General features: G+C 44.9%; 2 protein-coding genes across 2 annotated transcripts in view; both read left to right on the forward strand.

Annotated features, from left to right (window-relative positions):
* The first annotated feature begins 1122 nt into the window (after window positions 1-1122).
* pgk1 (phosphoglycerate kinase 1) lies at window positions 1123-8999 on the forward strand. Its single transcript, XM_048998130.1, has 11 exons — window positions 1123-1281; window positions 2998-3048; window positions 3375-3530; window positions 4048-4192; window positions 5021-5124; window positions 5289-5408; window positions 6436-6550; window positions 6947-7126; window positions 7451-7628; window positions 7908-8006; window positions 8393-8999. Exons 1-11 carry the CDS (start codon window positions 1217-1219, stop codon window positions 8431-8433), a joined length of 1254 nt encoding a protein of 417 aa, XP_048854087.1. The 5' UTR covers window positions 1123-1216; the 3' UTR covers window positions 8434-8999.
* Window positions 9000-11412: 2413 nt separating this feature from the next.
* Window positions 11413-16914, forward strand: part of amot (angiomotin) — a 29747-nt gene continuing 24245 nt past the window's right edge. Inside the window, exon 1 of the mRNA XM_048998127.1 lies at window positions 11413-11820. The gene's annotated coding sequence lies outside the window, so the exon portion shown is untranslated. The remainder of the gene's footprint in view (window positions 11821-16914) is intronic.

The following is a 16914-nucleotide window of genomic DNA, read 5'->3' on the forward strand; positions in this document are numbered from 1 at the left end:
TGCAATAATAGCTGCTGGTGTGAGGAAAAAAGATAAAATGCGATAGAAATGTTTTGGGTTGCAAGAAAGCTTGTATTTTTCACATTGAAAGAAGCTTTGGCAAGGAACACATCTATGTGTCCCCCAGCTTATCATTATTGAAATATTTGGCTAACATGATAGCCATTTAGTGTCCTACTTGCTCTGTCTGCCATTACCACGACTATGTAGCTGCTGTTAGCACAGTGAGTCCAACAACCCCTGAAGAAGAAAAAAACTGCATAGATGTGCAGACCTTTTGCCACTGAACGTGGTATTTTTGGCCTAGTTTAGAAAAGAAAAAAAAAACATTTTAATGTATTCATGTCCATAATTATTTGGGCAGCAAGAGTTACTTTGAAAATGTGAGTGTAGTTTGCCGGCATGTACACAAGATGGCGCTTTTCTCGGCTGCACGTTTCCGTGAGCTCATCTGTCTCACCATGAGGAACGTGCCGACTCGGTGCAGCTTGGGCACTTCTTTTTTCCCTGTACGAGATGCTCGTATGCTACAACTCACTTTAAATTAATAACTAAGCAAACTCAAATGTAACGGGAATATTCACGCGGATGACACTGGATTACATTATAACATTCCTACATAACCAACAAGTTACAGCATAATAAAAATCCCACAATATTGCGCAAAACAGTGTTACGCTCATGCAGAAACCTGTTTTAAAGTAAATTCTCCAAGTAAATTTACGTTACTGATTATTTGATTGCTGCATATAAACAAAATATAAACGCTTTAAATAGACTATTACAACGCCTGAGTTAGTACATTAGTAATATTACACCTGCTGGACTTCCAAAACAAATTAATGGCTAAATTAGAGTTTTTTTTTCATAGAGACGGTTTTTGAGCAATACAATGTACAAGATCGATTTAATTTAAAGGACATGCTGCTGGCACTCGTGCGGAACGTGATTATATATCCGCTAACCTGCGTCACTCACCAACGACGCAGCATTACCCCGGCTGCTGTAGATGGGAACGCGAGGCCGCGTTACAGACAACACCGTCAACCAATAGAAAGGATGTAAAATTCGAATGACCAATAAGCAGCGGGCTGGGCGTGTCCCGATCGGCCCACAAGGTCTGCCTCATAGACGCGTTTAAGGTCACTCTATTCGGGATCGACCCTGCAGCCGAGCTTGGAGATCAGCACTCAGCGAGAGCAAACCTACAGTCAAAATGTCTCTGTCAAACAAACTTACTCTGGACAAGGTGGACGTGAAGGGGAAGCGTGTCATCATGCGGTAAAGCGCTTTCCATAATTTTGCACTCCGTCTGAAACGTGACAATTAGAGAGTCTCATTCTGCATCTCCTTTGCCATTCTGAGTTAAATGTGTCACTTGCTCGGTTAGTTAACCGAGTAGAAACTTCATCACGCTCCATATCTCTGCATGCAGTTATAATAGATTACCAGTCAATCCATACATGACATTTTTATCAGCACATTTTGTAGGATGTATTCATGCTTGGAGACAGGAAGTGAATCATGTAGCCAGTTACGGTCTTACGTAGGTTGGGCCGTTTTTTTTTATTCATCCATTATAGCCAAAGATTACAGGACGGGGCATGGATGCAGCAGTATATACCGCTTAATCATGTCCATGTAAAAAGGAGAAACACCAACACTCGTCAGCTAGCTCTACATAAGCTTGTACGTGACTAATTTAAGATGCGCAGCTTGTATTGTATTTGCACTCTGGATAATTGTTTGATATGCTATTTATAAGTTGTTGTGGAGGTTTTAGTATGAAACAGGTGCTGGCACTGTAGTGAGATGTATGTCACGACAAATAGTGGTTATATATATATTTATTTATTTCCCCGACTTGAACTATGCATTTTTGTACGCCTGCATTATACGGCCAATCGACCAATCAAGTTTCATTCATTTGTCACGCTGATGGATCTATTTAGATAGATCAGATAGTCCTTAAATGTTTTACTTATTTCATAGGCTCAGTTTCCTCCGTTTTAATGACCCCGACCATTAATCGCTAAAAACACACTTTTCTGCTTCGTTTTTCTCCCAACCAAGGAAAATATACTGGAATGAAAAGTTATAGTTGCTATGGCTGTTTGGTAATGTTTGTAGGAATGTTTTTCCGCCGTGACATGGTGGTAAAATAGGAGGCCTGTGTCCGTCTTGAACACCAGAGCTAAAATGGTACCGAGCTGAAATTTCTCGCCTTCATTTATTCACTGGGATGGCTACGTGCGCGCGTAGCTGGATCGCTCACTATACTCACTATTCATGTAGCGGAATGACTATGGGGAAACGCATTTTCTGACTAAGATCATCCTGTTTTGGGGTTTCCCCAGCAGAACGTGGCTTGTACTGGAGTACATTACATAATCTGTTACCCTTACTGACGTTTTTATTTTATTTTTTTACCCCTCTTCTCTTGTCTACTTAATGCCACTGACTTTATAACAGCTCTTAGACAAACTCATCTGATACGCTCTGACAGTGCGTTTACACTGAATATCAATAGGACGTGCTCTGATTGTCTCTTGCTAGCAGGGTAGGCAATTTAGAGGCTGTAAATGCCACAATGCACCGATCATTTCTGCCTGTCCTGATTATTGGGCATGAATGGAGTTGACTGCTCTTGATCCGTCATCCAGCCTTTAGGTCACTGATGGGCAAACAGATGAGGGTGGGCGGGGCTTCCAGCCATGAAATTCCATTGGCTGTGGGTGGAGGGACAATGAGCCAATTGTTGGTTTGTTTGAGTCATCATGAGATGGATGGATGAATGGACAACTTAATAAATATTTTTGGCTGGTAATGGAGTATTTTGCTCATGGTAGGAATTTGTATTTAAAATACTTGCCAGTCGGAGGTTTTTACACCCACACTACTGAAACCGTACATGGATTTAAACACATTGAGCCTTGATATCAGCGTTGTCATGGCCTGCCGTGAGTTTACCCAATTAACCCTTGTCGTTTCTTCCAGGGTCGACTTCAATGTGCCCATGAAGGATAAGAAAATCACAAACAACCAAAGGTATGACAGCAATGCAGTCAGCATTAAAACAACTCGCGTTGGTCGTGTTTAAAGTGCACTGGCCCTTGTTGGAAGTCCTTTTTCTGAATGACATGTACAGATCTGTGGCGTTCTGATGTTCTTCTAAATGTACCATTAAACACATTAGTTAATTGTTTGAACCCTTATTTGACATTTGCTCTCAAACATCAGACCGGTGTCTCATGAGCTACCCTCCTATTCTATTGTTCTCAAGTGCTGCTCTTTTTGTGATATATATATATATATATATATCTTGCATTTGAGCATGGCTGAAACATGACGTTTCTCCCATTTGTATTAATCAGGATCAAGGCTGCATTACCCTCCATTCAGTACTGCTTGGACAACGGTGCCAAATCCGTGGTTCTGATGAGCCACCTGGGCCGGCCCGACGGGACACCGATGCCAGGGAAGTATTCCTTGGAGGCCGTGGCCATTGAGCTCAAGGCTCTGCTGGGCAGGTAAGTGGACCTCCCTGCTCCAGCACGCCCCCTTCTGGATCCGTGATGTATGTGCACCTTCCATATTTTGGAAATGGTAGCACTAGATATTTCTTTATATATACTCTCTCGTCTGGGCTCATTCTAGACAAGCAGTACACTCTCTGGACTTCAATTCAGGGATGTTGCACAAGTGATCAAAAAAAAATTAAAAATCTAGTTTGCGTTTTATGGAAATATTTAAAATATCTTATTACCCAAGACTCAAAAGACTGTTAAATAATGAGTGAATACATCACTGAATTTTATAACTAGAGTGTTTTATTTGCAAAATGAAAGGGGGAGATTTGATGGGGCAGATGCCCCTGAGCTGGATTGGCCTGGATCTTGGGTGTCTTGTAGCTTTTAGCCTGTATGAAATTAGTGGTGTGTGTGTGTGTGTGTGTGTGTGTGTGTGTGTGTGTGTGTGTGTGTGTGTGTGTGTGTGTGTGTGTGTGTGTGTGTGTGTGTGTGTGTGTGTGTGTGTGTGTGTGTGCAGGGACGTCCTGTTCCTGAAGGACTGCGTGGGTGCTGAGGTAGAGGCTGCTTGCGCCGATCCTGCAGTCGGCTCGGTCATCCTGCTGGAGAACCTGCGCTTCCACGTGGCCGAGGAAGGAAAGGGCAAAGACGCCTCCGGGAACAAGGTGAGCGGCCGGGCCGCTGAGGGCTGTGGGAACGCAGACACAACTGGCCGTTAAGATGAGTTTTGCGGCAGCAGTGTTTTGCAACCTTGTCGACGGAAGGGTTTTGCAATCTGCCGCCCGGAGCTTGAAGGGGAGCTGGACGTAGGTTCGAGGGCCTCAGGCTCTCAGTCTGTAGGATCTAACGGCGGGCCGGATATTCAGGCTGCGGAACCCTGGCCCCTAACCCCTTGACATTTCCGTAAAGGTCACATGGGTGTCTAGTTGTTACTTTTCTTGTCCTCTATGCCCTGGCTGGCATGTGAGCTGAGAGGGAATATGGCTGCTGTTTTGCTAACGGGCCATGGGTGCAGCAGTGTGACCTTTGCGTGACTCTTAGGATGCTTTTCCACTGCAGCAGGAGCTGTAAGTTTGGTACTACAAACTTTGGTACTTTTCCACTGGTTTACGGTCAGATACCAGTACGAAAAGTACCACACCAGCTGGCATACTTTCTCTGTATTTCCCTGCGTTGGGGTGACACTTGTAAACATGTTTTGTCCATTGGTTGTGCACTTATTGTTGGTATTAAAATCGCACATTGCCAGCCCTGTACACTATACTATAGCCATTTGTCGAATTCAGTAGCCTACAAAATACCCTGCCTTGTGTTGTGATGATGTCATTCAGTGCAGGTTTTTACGGTAGTGGGAAACTAACACTGAATACCGAGCTATTTTTTGAAATACTAAAGGTACGGTACCTGGCTCAGTGGAAAAGCACTCAAACTGACTTGCAGTGCGTAATTGCAGTGTCCCATGATCTTGATCCAGTAGGATTCTTTCTCTATAGATCTCAGCTTCCCAGGAGCAGATCAACTCCTTCAGAAGCTCCCTGTCCAAGCTGGGTGACATCTACGTCAACGACGCTTTTGGGACCGCCCACAGAGCCCACAGGTGAGCTCGGGGGTGCGGGCGTGAGACATCTCCTACTTCCGCATCTCCATTCTGTATCTTCTAAAGTTCAGCCAACATTTGCTCAGTCAGCGTTCTGACCTACACCTGAAGGCTTCCCTGAGCCCGTGCCACAGTTTAAGGGGTTGTTCCGCCTTTCCGCACAGCTCCATGGTTGGTGTGGACCTGCCCCAGAAGGCCGCGGGCTTCCTGATGAAGAAGGAGCTGGACTACTTCGCCATGGCCCTGGAGAACCCCCAGAGACCCTTCCTGGCCATCCTCGGCGGGTGAGAAGAGCTCGCACGGACCGTACCACTCACCTTCCCGGATGGTTGGGTTTATATCCTGGTTAAAGCTGTAACTGGCTTAGATTGAACATCATTTAGAGCTCAAAGCTGGAAAAAAATAAATAAATAAATATGGTGGGTCTGGAACCTGTCACAGCATGGTGCAGGAGACACGGTACTGCCTGAAACTGAAGCCTGTCCATCGCAAAGCGCACAAGGATACTCGCACAAGAGCACGTCCTTTGGCGTTTTAAAAACATTAATCTACTTAAACTGCACCTGTTGGACTGTGAGGAGAAAAATCTCGGTACCTTAAAGAAATGCGCATGAACGTAGGGAGAACACGCAAACACCCTACCCTCTGGTTTGGGTGGGAATCGAACCCACAACCACGGACTTGTAAATGCTTTTCCGTCAACTGGCACAAATGAGTGGAAGCGTTGGCTGGATTATAAGGTTGGTGATCCAGAGTCCAAAGGGCATGTTGTTGCCTAACTGGCGAGTTTACTTGGTCTCTAAACGTGGTTTGTCATCGATTATTATAAATGTGAGACAATGACCCTTCCCAGTCCTCCTGTTTGAATTGTCTGCCGCGTTGGCTCTCTGCCCATAGCAAAGTCCAGAATGAAGTCCAACTGGCAGAAGAATTACAGGAAGCAGGGTTTAGCTGTGTGTGTGTGTGTGTGTGTGTGCATGTGATGGATTCCTGCTGAAACATAGAGTTGCCTTACCAGGGATCAGGGTGATTCTGTGAGGATCCAATTCAGCATAGCCTGTCTCTCAAATGGGTGACTTTCAAAGCAAATTGGTCTCCATGAGTTAGTTTAGCGAAGACTTGTCTAAAGCGAACTGGACAATTGCGTAATGTAGGTTAAGTAGCTTGATAGCGTTATAACAGGATCCGTCTTGGGATTGGAACCAGCGATCTTCCGTTTACAACTCGCCGTCACCAGTGTTTCACGGTCATTCTCCAAATGCAGAGCTACGGAGGTATGTCGCATTGACGTGGGATCTCTGCCCCTCGCAGGGCTAAGGTCAAAGACAAGATCCAGCTGATCAACAACCTGCTGGACAAGGTGGATGAGATGATCATTGGAGGGGGCATGGCCTTCACGTTCCTCAAGGTGCTCAAGAACATGGAGGTGAGGCCGCGTGGCACGAGGCCGGGGATCAGCTGTGCGGTGGATTGAACTCGCTGGGTTTTTGTAGCTTTTTAGTGTAGTTGGAGTCTGGGGATGCCAAGTGGTCGGATGAAAATGCAATTTGAACATGTTTTGTTCAATGAAATTATATTAAGTTGTATTTGAAAATTGGACTTATGTTAGTAATAGCAATGTGTAGTTATTTGTTTTCTAATTTATTTATTTTTTTTACAAATTTTAAATGTGACGCTCAATTTGCAGTACCTGAATCCCTGGTTGGCCGATTTCTCTGTGAGAGAAACGCCTAGAATCGCCTACAGTTAGAGCGCATTAAGTTATGGTACCAGTTGGAGTGTAACCTTCGCCTCCCCTTCCTGAATTTCTGTTCTGTGACAGATCGGTACCTCCCTTTTCGACGAGGAGGGATCCAAGATCGTCAAAGATCTCATGGCCAAGGCTGAGAAGAATGGCGTGAAGATCACGCTGCCTGTCGACTTCGTGACCGCCGACGGCTTCAACGAGACCGCCACCACTGGAACCGCCACCGTGGAGAATGGCATCCCCGCCGGATGGATGGTGAGACCCGCGCGGGCGACCCATGGCGTCCACTGCTCTGGCACTTCCTCCCTCTGCACACTAGGGGGCAGTAAAACCCAAGCCTGAGATGAGCACCATTAAGCCGCATTTAAAGCCTTGCACAGCTTTGCGAAAATAATTCTCCATCGATGGCTTTCTGCCCATGTTCTGGTGTCAAGGATTTTTTGTTCTTTCGAATCGTCGATGATAAATTTTGTTATTGATGACCTGTAGTTTTTAATATCTAGTAGGCATGTGCAGGCAGAAACATCTGAAAAAGTTTATGTTCTTCCTTCATGCTTTGCCGCCGTTTTCCACCCTCAGGGCCTGGACTGTGGACCGGAGAGCTCCAAGCTCTACGCTGCGGCCGTGGACAGGGCGAAGCAGATCGTGTGGAATGGGCCGGTCGGCGTCTTCGAGTGGGACAACTTCTCCCACGGAACCAAGGACATGATGGACAAGGTGGTGGAGGTGACGAAGAACGGCTGCATCACCATCATCGGTGAGACTGGCCACTCTCTGGCCTGCCCCGTTTTCTTTTCTTTTTCTGGAAGTTTCAACTAGGGGTGTCGCCATTCCTGGAGAACCACCGCAAAGTTCTGCACCTACAGGCACTGAATTTATTTATTTATTTTCCTCTCTGTTTCACATAACATTTTTGGGGACGGTTATTAAACTGGACATTTTACTTCATTTTAGGTTTCATGTAGATCACATGACAGACGGGTGGGTGGGGGGGGGGGTTTGCTGGTTTATTCACCTTCTCTTGTGCTCTTTTCAGGTGGGGGTGACACAGCCACATGCTGCGCCAAGTGGGACACGGAGGACAAGGTCAGCCACGTGAGCACGGGAGGCGGAGCCAGCCTGGAGCTGCTGGAAGGTGGGCGGAGCCTCAGCATTGCCACCTCAGTACAGAAGAGATGCTAATGACTCAGCTGGTTTAGTCTTAAAAAAAAAAAAAATGCACCAATTAGAGGCCAGCATATAGTGTAGGGGGTAGGAATGCAAGTCAAGGGTGCAGCAGGGACTGCTTTTGGGATTGGGGAGGGGGGAGTGCATTGCAAAGGAGCTACCAAGATATACAGGCTGTCTTGGACATGTTTAAGCAATATATTAAAGGGTTTTTCCAATTGTGTATGATAAGGTAATAAGGTTAAAGGCAAAGGAAACTTCAATATAGGATGGTGCCCGTCGGTGTAAAGTGCAATTTGAGAATTAGATGCTGCTCTTGACATTTTGTGTCTGTGCGTTTCCCGCCTCCCACAGGGAAAGTTCTGCCCGGTGTAGCCGCCATCAGCAGCGTCTAAACGGAGAGGACCGGTGGTGGAGCCCCCCCGCCCACATGTCACCCAGCTCCACGCAGGCTTGTCACCGTAGTGATGCAAATGATGAATTCCTTGCAGCCCTGTGCACCGACAGCCAAAGACGACCCTCCTCCCCCTCGCCCCGATCTCTGTGGATTGGGGGATGGATTATGAGAGCTTCCCACCAGCTCTCTTTTTTTGGCTGTTCTCCACGCTGCTCAGGTCCTACGCCCCCCCCCCCCCCCCCCCTTGTCCCATGAACATTCGCTGGCTCATTCTTATCCCTTACAGGAATTGGTCATTTGGGATCAAACGTTAGTGAAAACGTGTACTTGTGTGTGTCTCTGCCCCGCCACCCGTGTAGTGTGCTGCAGCTTATTGTAACGGTAGAGTTTACATTTTGTACTTGGTGTTCAGCTCTCACCCAAGTCTCGGACGGTTCCTGTGTTGTCCTGTTCTCTTCCCGAAGCGGCTTCTAGGGTAGGCCCGGAAACGGTTCTTAGGGACCAGCTCAGGCTGGTCGTGTGTCTGAAACTGCCTTTCAAGGAATAAAACAATTTTAAAAGCAACTGTTTATAATGTGCTGCTCATTTATTAAGGGTTATATGGCTCCGTGACTGCGCGAGCAGGCTTTCCCAACTTCATACATTTTATACTCCAATGGATACTGAACCAGGTAATCGTTTAAATGAAATTAAGAAACTACGCTTAAGATACCTTGACATTATCTCAGGCAGTGTTGCCTGGGGAAAATGTAGTAGTAAAAAAGAAAAAAAAACGTTTAAACACTAGACTACCAGGATCTTAGATCCCTAAGCGTCCATGCGAAACGGGGACAAATGATCACCTTTTGAAATTTTAGTTTTGTGTCTTAACTTTTATCATCAAGCTTTTGGTAGCCGTCACTGACCGATCGTTCATTTTGTTTCACTCGCCGCCAGCACAAAAACGTGTAACGTTTTTTTTTTCCATCTTCAAAATCACGGGAACGAGCACGACAAAGGTTTCTGAAAGAGTCTCACTACTGGTGACTATAAGAAACAATTTTACTTTGGGGGGGTGCAAAGTGAAATAGTTATTTCGAATAAAATAAAGTCACACTCCTTGAACCAAGGCCGCCGAAGAAGCTAAACGTCAGCATATTTAATATGGTAAAATAATTGGGGTATTTTTAAAACGGGGACGAAGAGAAATTTTTATATATATATATAATATAAAATGAACAATAGGACGAAATAAATTGGATTTACATGTACATATTTTGCAAGCGCTTTTCTCCAAAGTGGCGTACAAGCGAGGCAAATGGCACATGGAACACTTTTATGCTGTCAGTGAGTCAACTTGGCTGAGCTTTAATTGAACAGGCTACATTACCCATGAAGCACCAGAGTGCTCGTTGTGCGTGCTGACGCTAATATACCTGTTAGCTGGGTTAATAGTCGCTTACCTTGTATCGTAATAAACGAAATATCGAGATTCTCTATGGTGCTCCTAGATTATAGAATTGGTAAATTATTTGCACTTTTCATCTGTTTATAAATTCTTTCGCTTGCAAACGCCCTGACCTGTTTTAATTAGCGAAAAATATTGAGTTTTGTTTAGTCAACACTGATACCTGTTGACATAACGGACTGGCAAGTATTTTTACTATATATTTGTATCTTATATTTGTCCATCTTTACCAAGAACTTAGTGTCAGTTAGGGAACGATGGATGGACCTCATTGGGGTTAACCGATCTTACCAGAAGCTTTAATGATATGGAGAGGTGTAGCCCGTTACAGAGACCTAGACTCTTAATACTTACGTGAACTTACCATCTCACTCAAAGTGACATGTTAAATAGTCTCAGTCCACCAGGAGCTCCTGCAGCAGAGAACTGGCGATTAACGTTTGTTTAGGCACTGCCTATATACAGATACTCATGGACCTCTAAGTGTCTTACCACAAGAGGGCGCCAGAGAAGCAATAATAACAACGTAATAAAATACGTAATGTAGAAAAGTATAATTAATCATCATTATTGTCATCGTAATAATAATGTCTTTTAAGTATGGTCACATTATAACTACATAATAAAATTGTAATTGCTTATAATTATGTAAGAGTAAGTATTATTATTTCGATTGTATTAAATCCTCTGTTTTATTGAGACAAGTAGCTCAATAAAGGAACTTTGAAATTGATCACTGAATTCCTTTTTTGAGCATTTGAAAATTAGTTAATTCTACATAATTTTTTTTTTTACATGTGAATTCTCCACGTCAGAATCAGTGCTATTTAATTGTAAATGTAATACAGTCCCTTTAGTGATAGGGAAACGCGGCTACTTATGACATTTTACATTTAATGACATTTACCTGCGTGCCCTTTTTAACAACAAAAGACAAATAAGACCATTTAGCGTTAAAGTTAATGAATCAATTATTCTTCATCTAGGTTGTCTCAAAATAAAGCGCCCGTTTAATGCTGCCGTCATTCTTCACTTAAACTCACTCTCCTCATCATCACAGGCCCGTCGTTAATACTCCAGGGCAGTCCAAGTTTCTCCAAAACATTTAACAGCCTTATGCTTGAAAGCGCCGTACATTTTCACAGTTTATTTTCCAATCAATGTAGTAAACGAAGTTTTCTTTAAGCGCAACCATCCCAACAGAAGTAATGGGTATGGGCGCATTTATTTAAATAGTCGACAGGAAGGGGAATGAATCGGGTCGAGGGGGCTGGACGAGATGCTGGAGATTGTGAATGGGATAAGCAGCCAGCGGCAGCGCGGCGGAGGGGCAGTGCGGCTGCCGAACTTCAAGGCTGAGCCCCAAACGCACAAAAGCCTTTTGTCATTTTTTATTTAATACATGAGCGACGTTTTAAAAAGCCAACAGAAACGCCAACGAATCTGGCCGACCTCCAATAGCAGCCCGAGAAGGAGGGATTTCCCACCTCGAAACTTTTGGGTTTCTTTAGGATAGGAAACGAGGGGGTGGGCAGGAGGGGGGGTATATGTTCAGCCTCTGAGTTAAGGAGAATTTGCTGCTTCTGGGTCCTTGCGGTTTATAGAAGGGGCAGTCTTTTTTGTGCATTCCCTTCATAGCGCGATCCCTTGGAAAAAGGAGGATTCATTACATTTTTATCCTATTATGCGAGAAATGGGAAGTGAATTTTCGGAATGAAAATGGCCAGAACAATAAGAAGACGAAACCCTCGGGAACAGCTTGGATCAACCACGTAATATATTTAGGATCAAAATCCGTGGAAAGTTGTTTTTTTTTCTTTTCTCTTTCTTTTTTTTTATGAATATCCCTCATGTACTTTAAGTCGTTGGAAATGTACAGTTGCCTGAAGACAGAGGCGGAGCGGAAAGTGTAGTTTTACCATCAAGTTTCGCAGAAAGGTAAACAAATGTTTGATAAAGCAAAGTATAATGATTATCTTGAAACTCGTGTACGGTGACCCCGCAGTGGATATAACAGCTTCGATCTGCTGCCAAAAATGTGCTAGATGATAGATTTACAGTATGCACGTTTCAACTCAATAGGCGTGACATACCGTGTAGTTTTTGTGTCAGAAATGCCACGGAGTTCTTCTCTTCTTTCTGACATCCGCTCAAAAAGTGCCGATGAGATGGACGCCCGTGTGCATTTCGATGTAGACATTGCCCTGTACACGGTTAATATGTACATTCCGTTAATCTTTAACAGATCCGGATGTTTTATCATTGTATCACTTTACCAGTACAGCTTACAGTAAACTTAGGCTTTATGGTTTTAAATATGCACGGGTCGTTATGTGTAAACTAGATGGGATGCAAATGTGTCAATTTAAACAACATTGCATTGTAAACGCTGTTATATCAGTCAGAGCGCCTGACGCTTACTGACCGTGTGACGGAAAAGCTGCGGCTCACGTTTGATTCCCCTTAAACGCCGAAACTGTTCCACTATTTCAATGAACATTTTTTACCATGTACAGGCAGTTATTTGCCTGCCGAACACAGCTTGGTACTTTGAAATTGTGGTATGGTCTGAAAGTCAGAATATTTATTTCTAGCCCTATAATTTAATTAATATTATTTATATATTTAAACGGCAAATAGTTACTAACGTTCTAATACTTCTTATGTTAATGAAAGTAGTTTCTGTTATTTGCGCAGTATAAAAAAATCTTATTATTTGTGAAAGTTTCAGTGTTTAAGGATTGGGTTTATAGATTATTCTCCCAAGTGTGTATCACGCACTTAAATTCTGCCCTCTAAGACATTCTGACTGGAGTGAGATTGACCTTTGTCTTCTGTGTAACAGTGACCTTTGCGGATATATCTAAGGGATCCCAAAGAGACTTCGTTAAATCATTAACGGCTGTCACTTAGAAATCAGTGGCTGGCTTGATGTACGCAGATGTGCCTCTATTCTTCAGTGGAATGTCTCCACAAAGAAATCAGAGGGCTTTGCATGACTACGGCCAGGCCTCGTTAGACTCTGTTGCTGACCGCGTGAGACCTTACCCAGCAAGGGCGGAAATATCGACTTCCCTGCATGAAGAAACTGAACTTCTCAGTGTGCCTTATATCCTGTACTGACCCGAGCCCCAGTTAGATAGCTGTCATCGTCCGTAAATCTTTGGGGTTTAAACCAATTGGGACTTAAGATACTTGTTAGAAAACTTCCTAGTAATGAAATATTTCGTATATAACCTCAGGTACCGTCCAGATTGAGTCATTCATTGATGTGCTTTGATGCCTGTTAGTTTAGGGGAAATGGAACGAAAACGTAGATTTTACTTCTTGTGCTTATCTGGAAGTCCGTTTGTCTGATATTTCGCCAGGATTTCGACTCAGGTCTGAAATGAGACTTGTGATGTTTGGCTTAAATGTGGGATTTAGGTCTTTGGCTAAGTGCATTGTGGGTAAGGTGTGGGATGCTGCCTTAGCCAGTCCTTATAAGAGCGTGTTTTAACGTCAGTGTGGAAGGAGACCTCAGTTCATCTCTGATTATTGCAGTCGCCGATGTTGCGTTGAGCACTGCTTTTCTCATTCCTTCCTGGTATTCATATGGGATCTTTCTCCACGAGGCCTGTCTTGCGGCACCCGGGTGTGTGGGGAGATCCCTGAGACCCCCCCCCCCCCCCACCCGGCGAATGTGTGGCCACCGGGCACACCGGCTCCTGCCCCACGCATTCCAAGATGCCGTCGCATTAACGACGAGCAACTGCCAACCGCTTCAGTCTTTCAAACAAAAAAAAAAAAAAGTGGTCAAGCAACCCCCCCCCCCCCACCAAACTGCCTTTGCAGGAATACACCAATGAGAGGCTGGGGGCTTTGTTTAGTGGTAGAGGTGGTGTGTATCCGCCAGGAAAGTGCCCAGCGGCATTGACTCAGGGTGAAAGAATGTAAGAATGTCTCTAACTGTTCCACTCTCCCTCTGCATCCCTCTCTCTCCCTCTCTTCCCCCCCCCTCCCTCTGAGCAGGACTGTGTCCTCTCCCTGCCTACTGACTCGAGTCTCGAGTCTGCTGAAATTTTTTTATATGTGTTTTTTTTTTTTTTTTACCCAGTTACAGATTGCCACACTCTGACATATATTGTTTCAGAGCTTCTCGTGGATATTAATGGGGGGGGGGGGGGCTTTGTCCTTGCAGGAATCTGGGGCTCATTTGCGTCCGATTGTAGTTATGCAACTGGTCCCCTGTGTAGCTTTGTGTGTGTGTGTGTTTTATCTTTTGGGAACAATTGCCCCATCTCACAGCACCACTCCCCTCAATCGAATCGCCCGGGGACATCGGAGTCCCTTCTGGTAACAGCCTTCTGCTGCGTTTGCCTTTTTCATTCTTTCTTTCTTTCTTTCTTTCTTTCTTTCTTTCTTTCTTTCTTTCTTTCTTTCTTTCTTTCTTTCTTTCTTTCTTTCTCTTTTCTCTCTCTCTGTCTCTCTCTCTCTCTCTTTCTTTTTTTTCTCTCTCTTTCTCTTTTCTCTCTCTCTCTCTCTCTCTCTCTCTTTCATTCTTTTCTATCCATCTTTCTCTTTTCTCTCTCTCTCTGTCTGTCTCTCTCTCTCTCTCTCTCTCTCTTTCCCCTTTTCCAAAGGGAACCTTGTAACGCTCCGGCTTTTGTGTCACAATGAAGAGGCAGGCCCGGTAAACAGGAACAAATCTCCATGGTTTCAGTTGGCGATGGCAAGACATTCGGTGCCCAGCCTCCGGCCAAGTTGGGGGGGGGGGCATCGACCCTAGAACCGTGTCGGGGGAGGGCACCAGCACCTGTGGAGGAGGATGTGGCCCAGCCAAATGGGTGGTACTTCCTGAAAATGATTTGTCAAGTCTCAAGAAGTCCCGCTACTCGATTTGAATGCATTCTTTCGACTGAGCTCACGCCCCTTTGCGGTGGTGCTGTGTTAGACAGCGATACCATTAATGCCGAGTGACTAAGCTAGCAGCGCTGTGAGTAAAATTGCTACTGGAAATGAATCAGAGTTCGCATATGAGGGCCTTTATCTTTCACTCACATGACCGTTCGTCTGATCCCTTAATGTGTCGTCACCATAACAAGCCTTTATTCTGGAATATTAAGTTTTGTTGGTTTTTGTCCATTTGAAATGAACGAAAGTCCATGTAAAACAACTGGTCTTAGCAGTGTGGCTCTTTTGCTGAATTGCTTAACAGAGCCAAAGTAAGAAGGGACCTGTACTACGAAGTGGGGTTACTGGTCTATCGGGGTAACTTGTCGGATTTAAGGTAGTCTGGACAAAATGTAAGTGAACGAATATGAAGTCCATTTAAACTGTGCTACCTTAAATCCGACAAGTACCTTAAACACTACAAACATACACCCAGCTGAGTTGATGCTGGTCCTGTCTGTTTTACTGGAGTGAGGTTGTCTTTTATCGGTCAGCTCCTGGCCAAGTTCAACCGGCGGCTTGGTGGGTCATGAACCAAAGACCACAACCAATTGAAAACTCAGGAGGAGTGAAGTGAGTCTTCCCTTTAACATGTAAGGAGAGAGGAAACCATGCTCTTGAGCTTGAAGGATGCTTGGGGCCCTTAACATTTTTGTTAGATTTCCAAAGTCTTTAGGGCTCCGGCAGGAGTCACATGACACTATACTTTCCTAAGGCTACGTTCAAAAACGGTTGATTCTCTGTCAGTCACCAACGGGATACAGATGGTCGAACAACGTTGGGTTTTTCCCCTTAAAATGTGTCTTTATTCCAAATGGATCGTTAATTTTTATTTCTGACCGTCTTGCATGCCGCTTCTGCCTGTCCTGCAGCTGCCGCGAGCGGTTATCATAATGTTCCTCCACGCATTCATTTCCGGCGTTCATAAATCTGCGGCACGGCGGCCGAAAGGCACTATTCTGCATTTCGATGTTCAAGAAGCTAGATGGATATCCAGGTTGGAGGGGCGGAAGGGGCGGGGGGGGGGGGAGTTAACAAGCCATTTTCAGGCTAGAGATAAATCAGCTCACAGCTTCAGTGACAGTGACAGTGCACAACCTCATCTCTACTGCACATGCTTTCCATTAAGTGGGGGGGGGGTTCTGAAACATGGGTGGGGGGGCACAGTTCCAAATGCCTGGGGTAGTGTAGTGGCGCTTGGAATGGAGTTGAGGATAGGAGGCGACTCCAGGGTCTACACCTCACCAAATACCAACAAAATCTGTAGAAGGACATGGTGCAGTGGCAGCAGAACCTCCAGTGGCTAGCGGGGGGGGGGGGTTTCTTTATTTGGTAAATGCATTGATCGAATATTTTTTTTGGGGGTCAGTGAGTTTCTGGTGCGATGGGGACGTGACATTACCAACCCTGGGATTCGAACCCAGCACCTTTCCAGTCACAGGTGCGACACGCTGACCCGCTGAGCTGCCCCAGTTCCACTCCCACCCTCGTGTGCGGGGTCTGTCTATGGAGTCGCTCTGTTTGCTCACACAGTACCCATCTCTGCTCTTGGACAGCAGCACTGTGTCCTGTAAACCCGTACAGCGATTTTTATGTTTTTTAACCCCGCGTTGCGTGGCTCTGTTTGGCCCAGTCCATTCCACAGTGTTCTGTAATACGGAACCCGTGCAGTAGTGACACTGCAAAACATGGCCGGATGCTAAGGTGTATGCCGAATTGCCAGCATTCTGCCCACCTTGTGGAACGACTCTGGTCACTATACTGTGTTGTAGACTGACTTCTTGTTATGTGGGGGGGGGGGGGGTAGGAGTGTGTATGGATGGATGGATAGATGGATGGATTCAAAATTCAAGAGCTTATTTCCATACATACAGCTAGTATGCTCCTATAGCTCAACTAATAGCTCAGTGTGCTTATAATGTAAAGGTTGCGGGTTCAAATCCCTGGGCGTGTTTATGAAGCGCAACCTTTCCCTGTACTTTTAAGTTGTTTTGGATAAAAGTGTCAGATGAATGATTTAAAAAAAAAAATAAAAATTTAAGTAAAAATTTACTGTGAAAATCTTGCACAGTGTTACCGACTAATGTGCGTATGACAATA

This window comes from Brienomyrus brachyistius, unplaced genomic scaffold (assembly GCF_023856365.1).
Source record: "Brienomyrus brachyistius isolate T26 unplaced genomic scaffold, BBRACH_0.4 scaffold35, whole genome shotgun sequence".
Lineage (NCBI taxonomy): Eukaryota > Metazoa > Chordata > Actinopteri > Osteoglossiformes > Mormyridae > Brienomyrus > Brienomyrus brachyistius.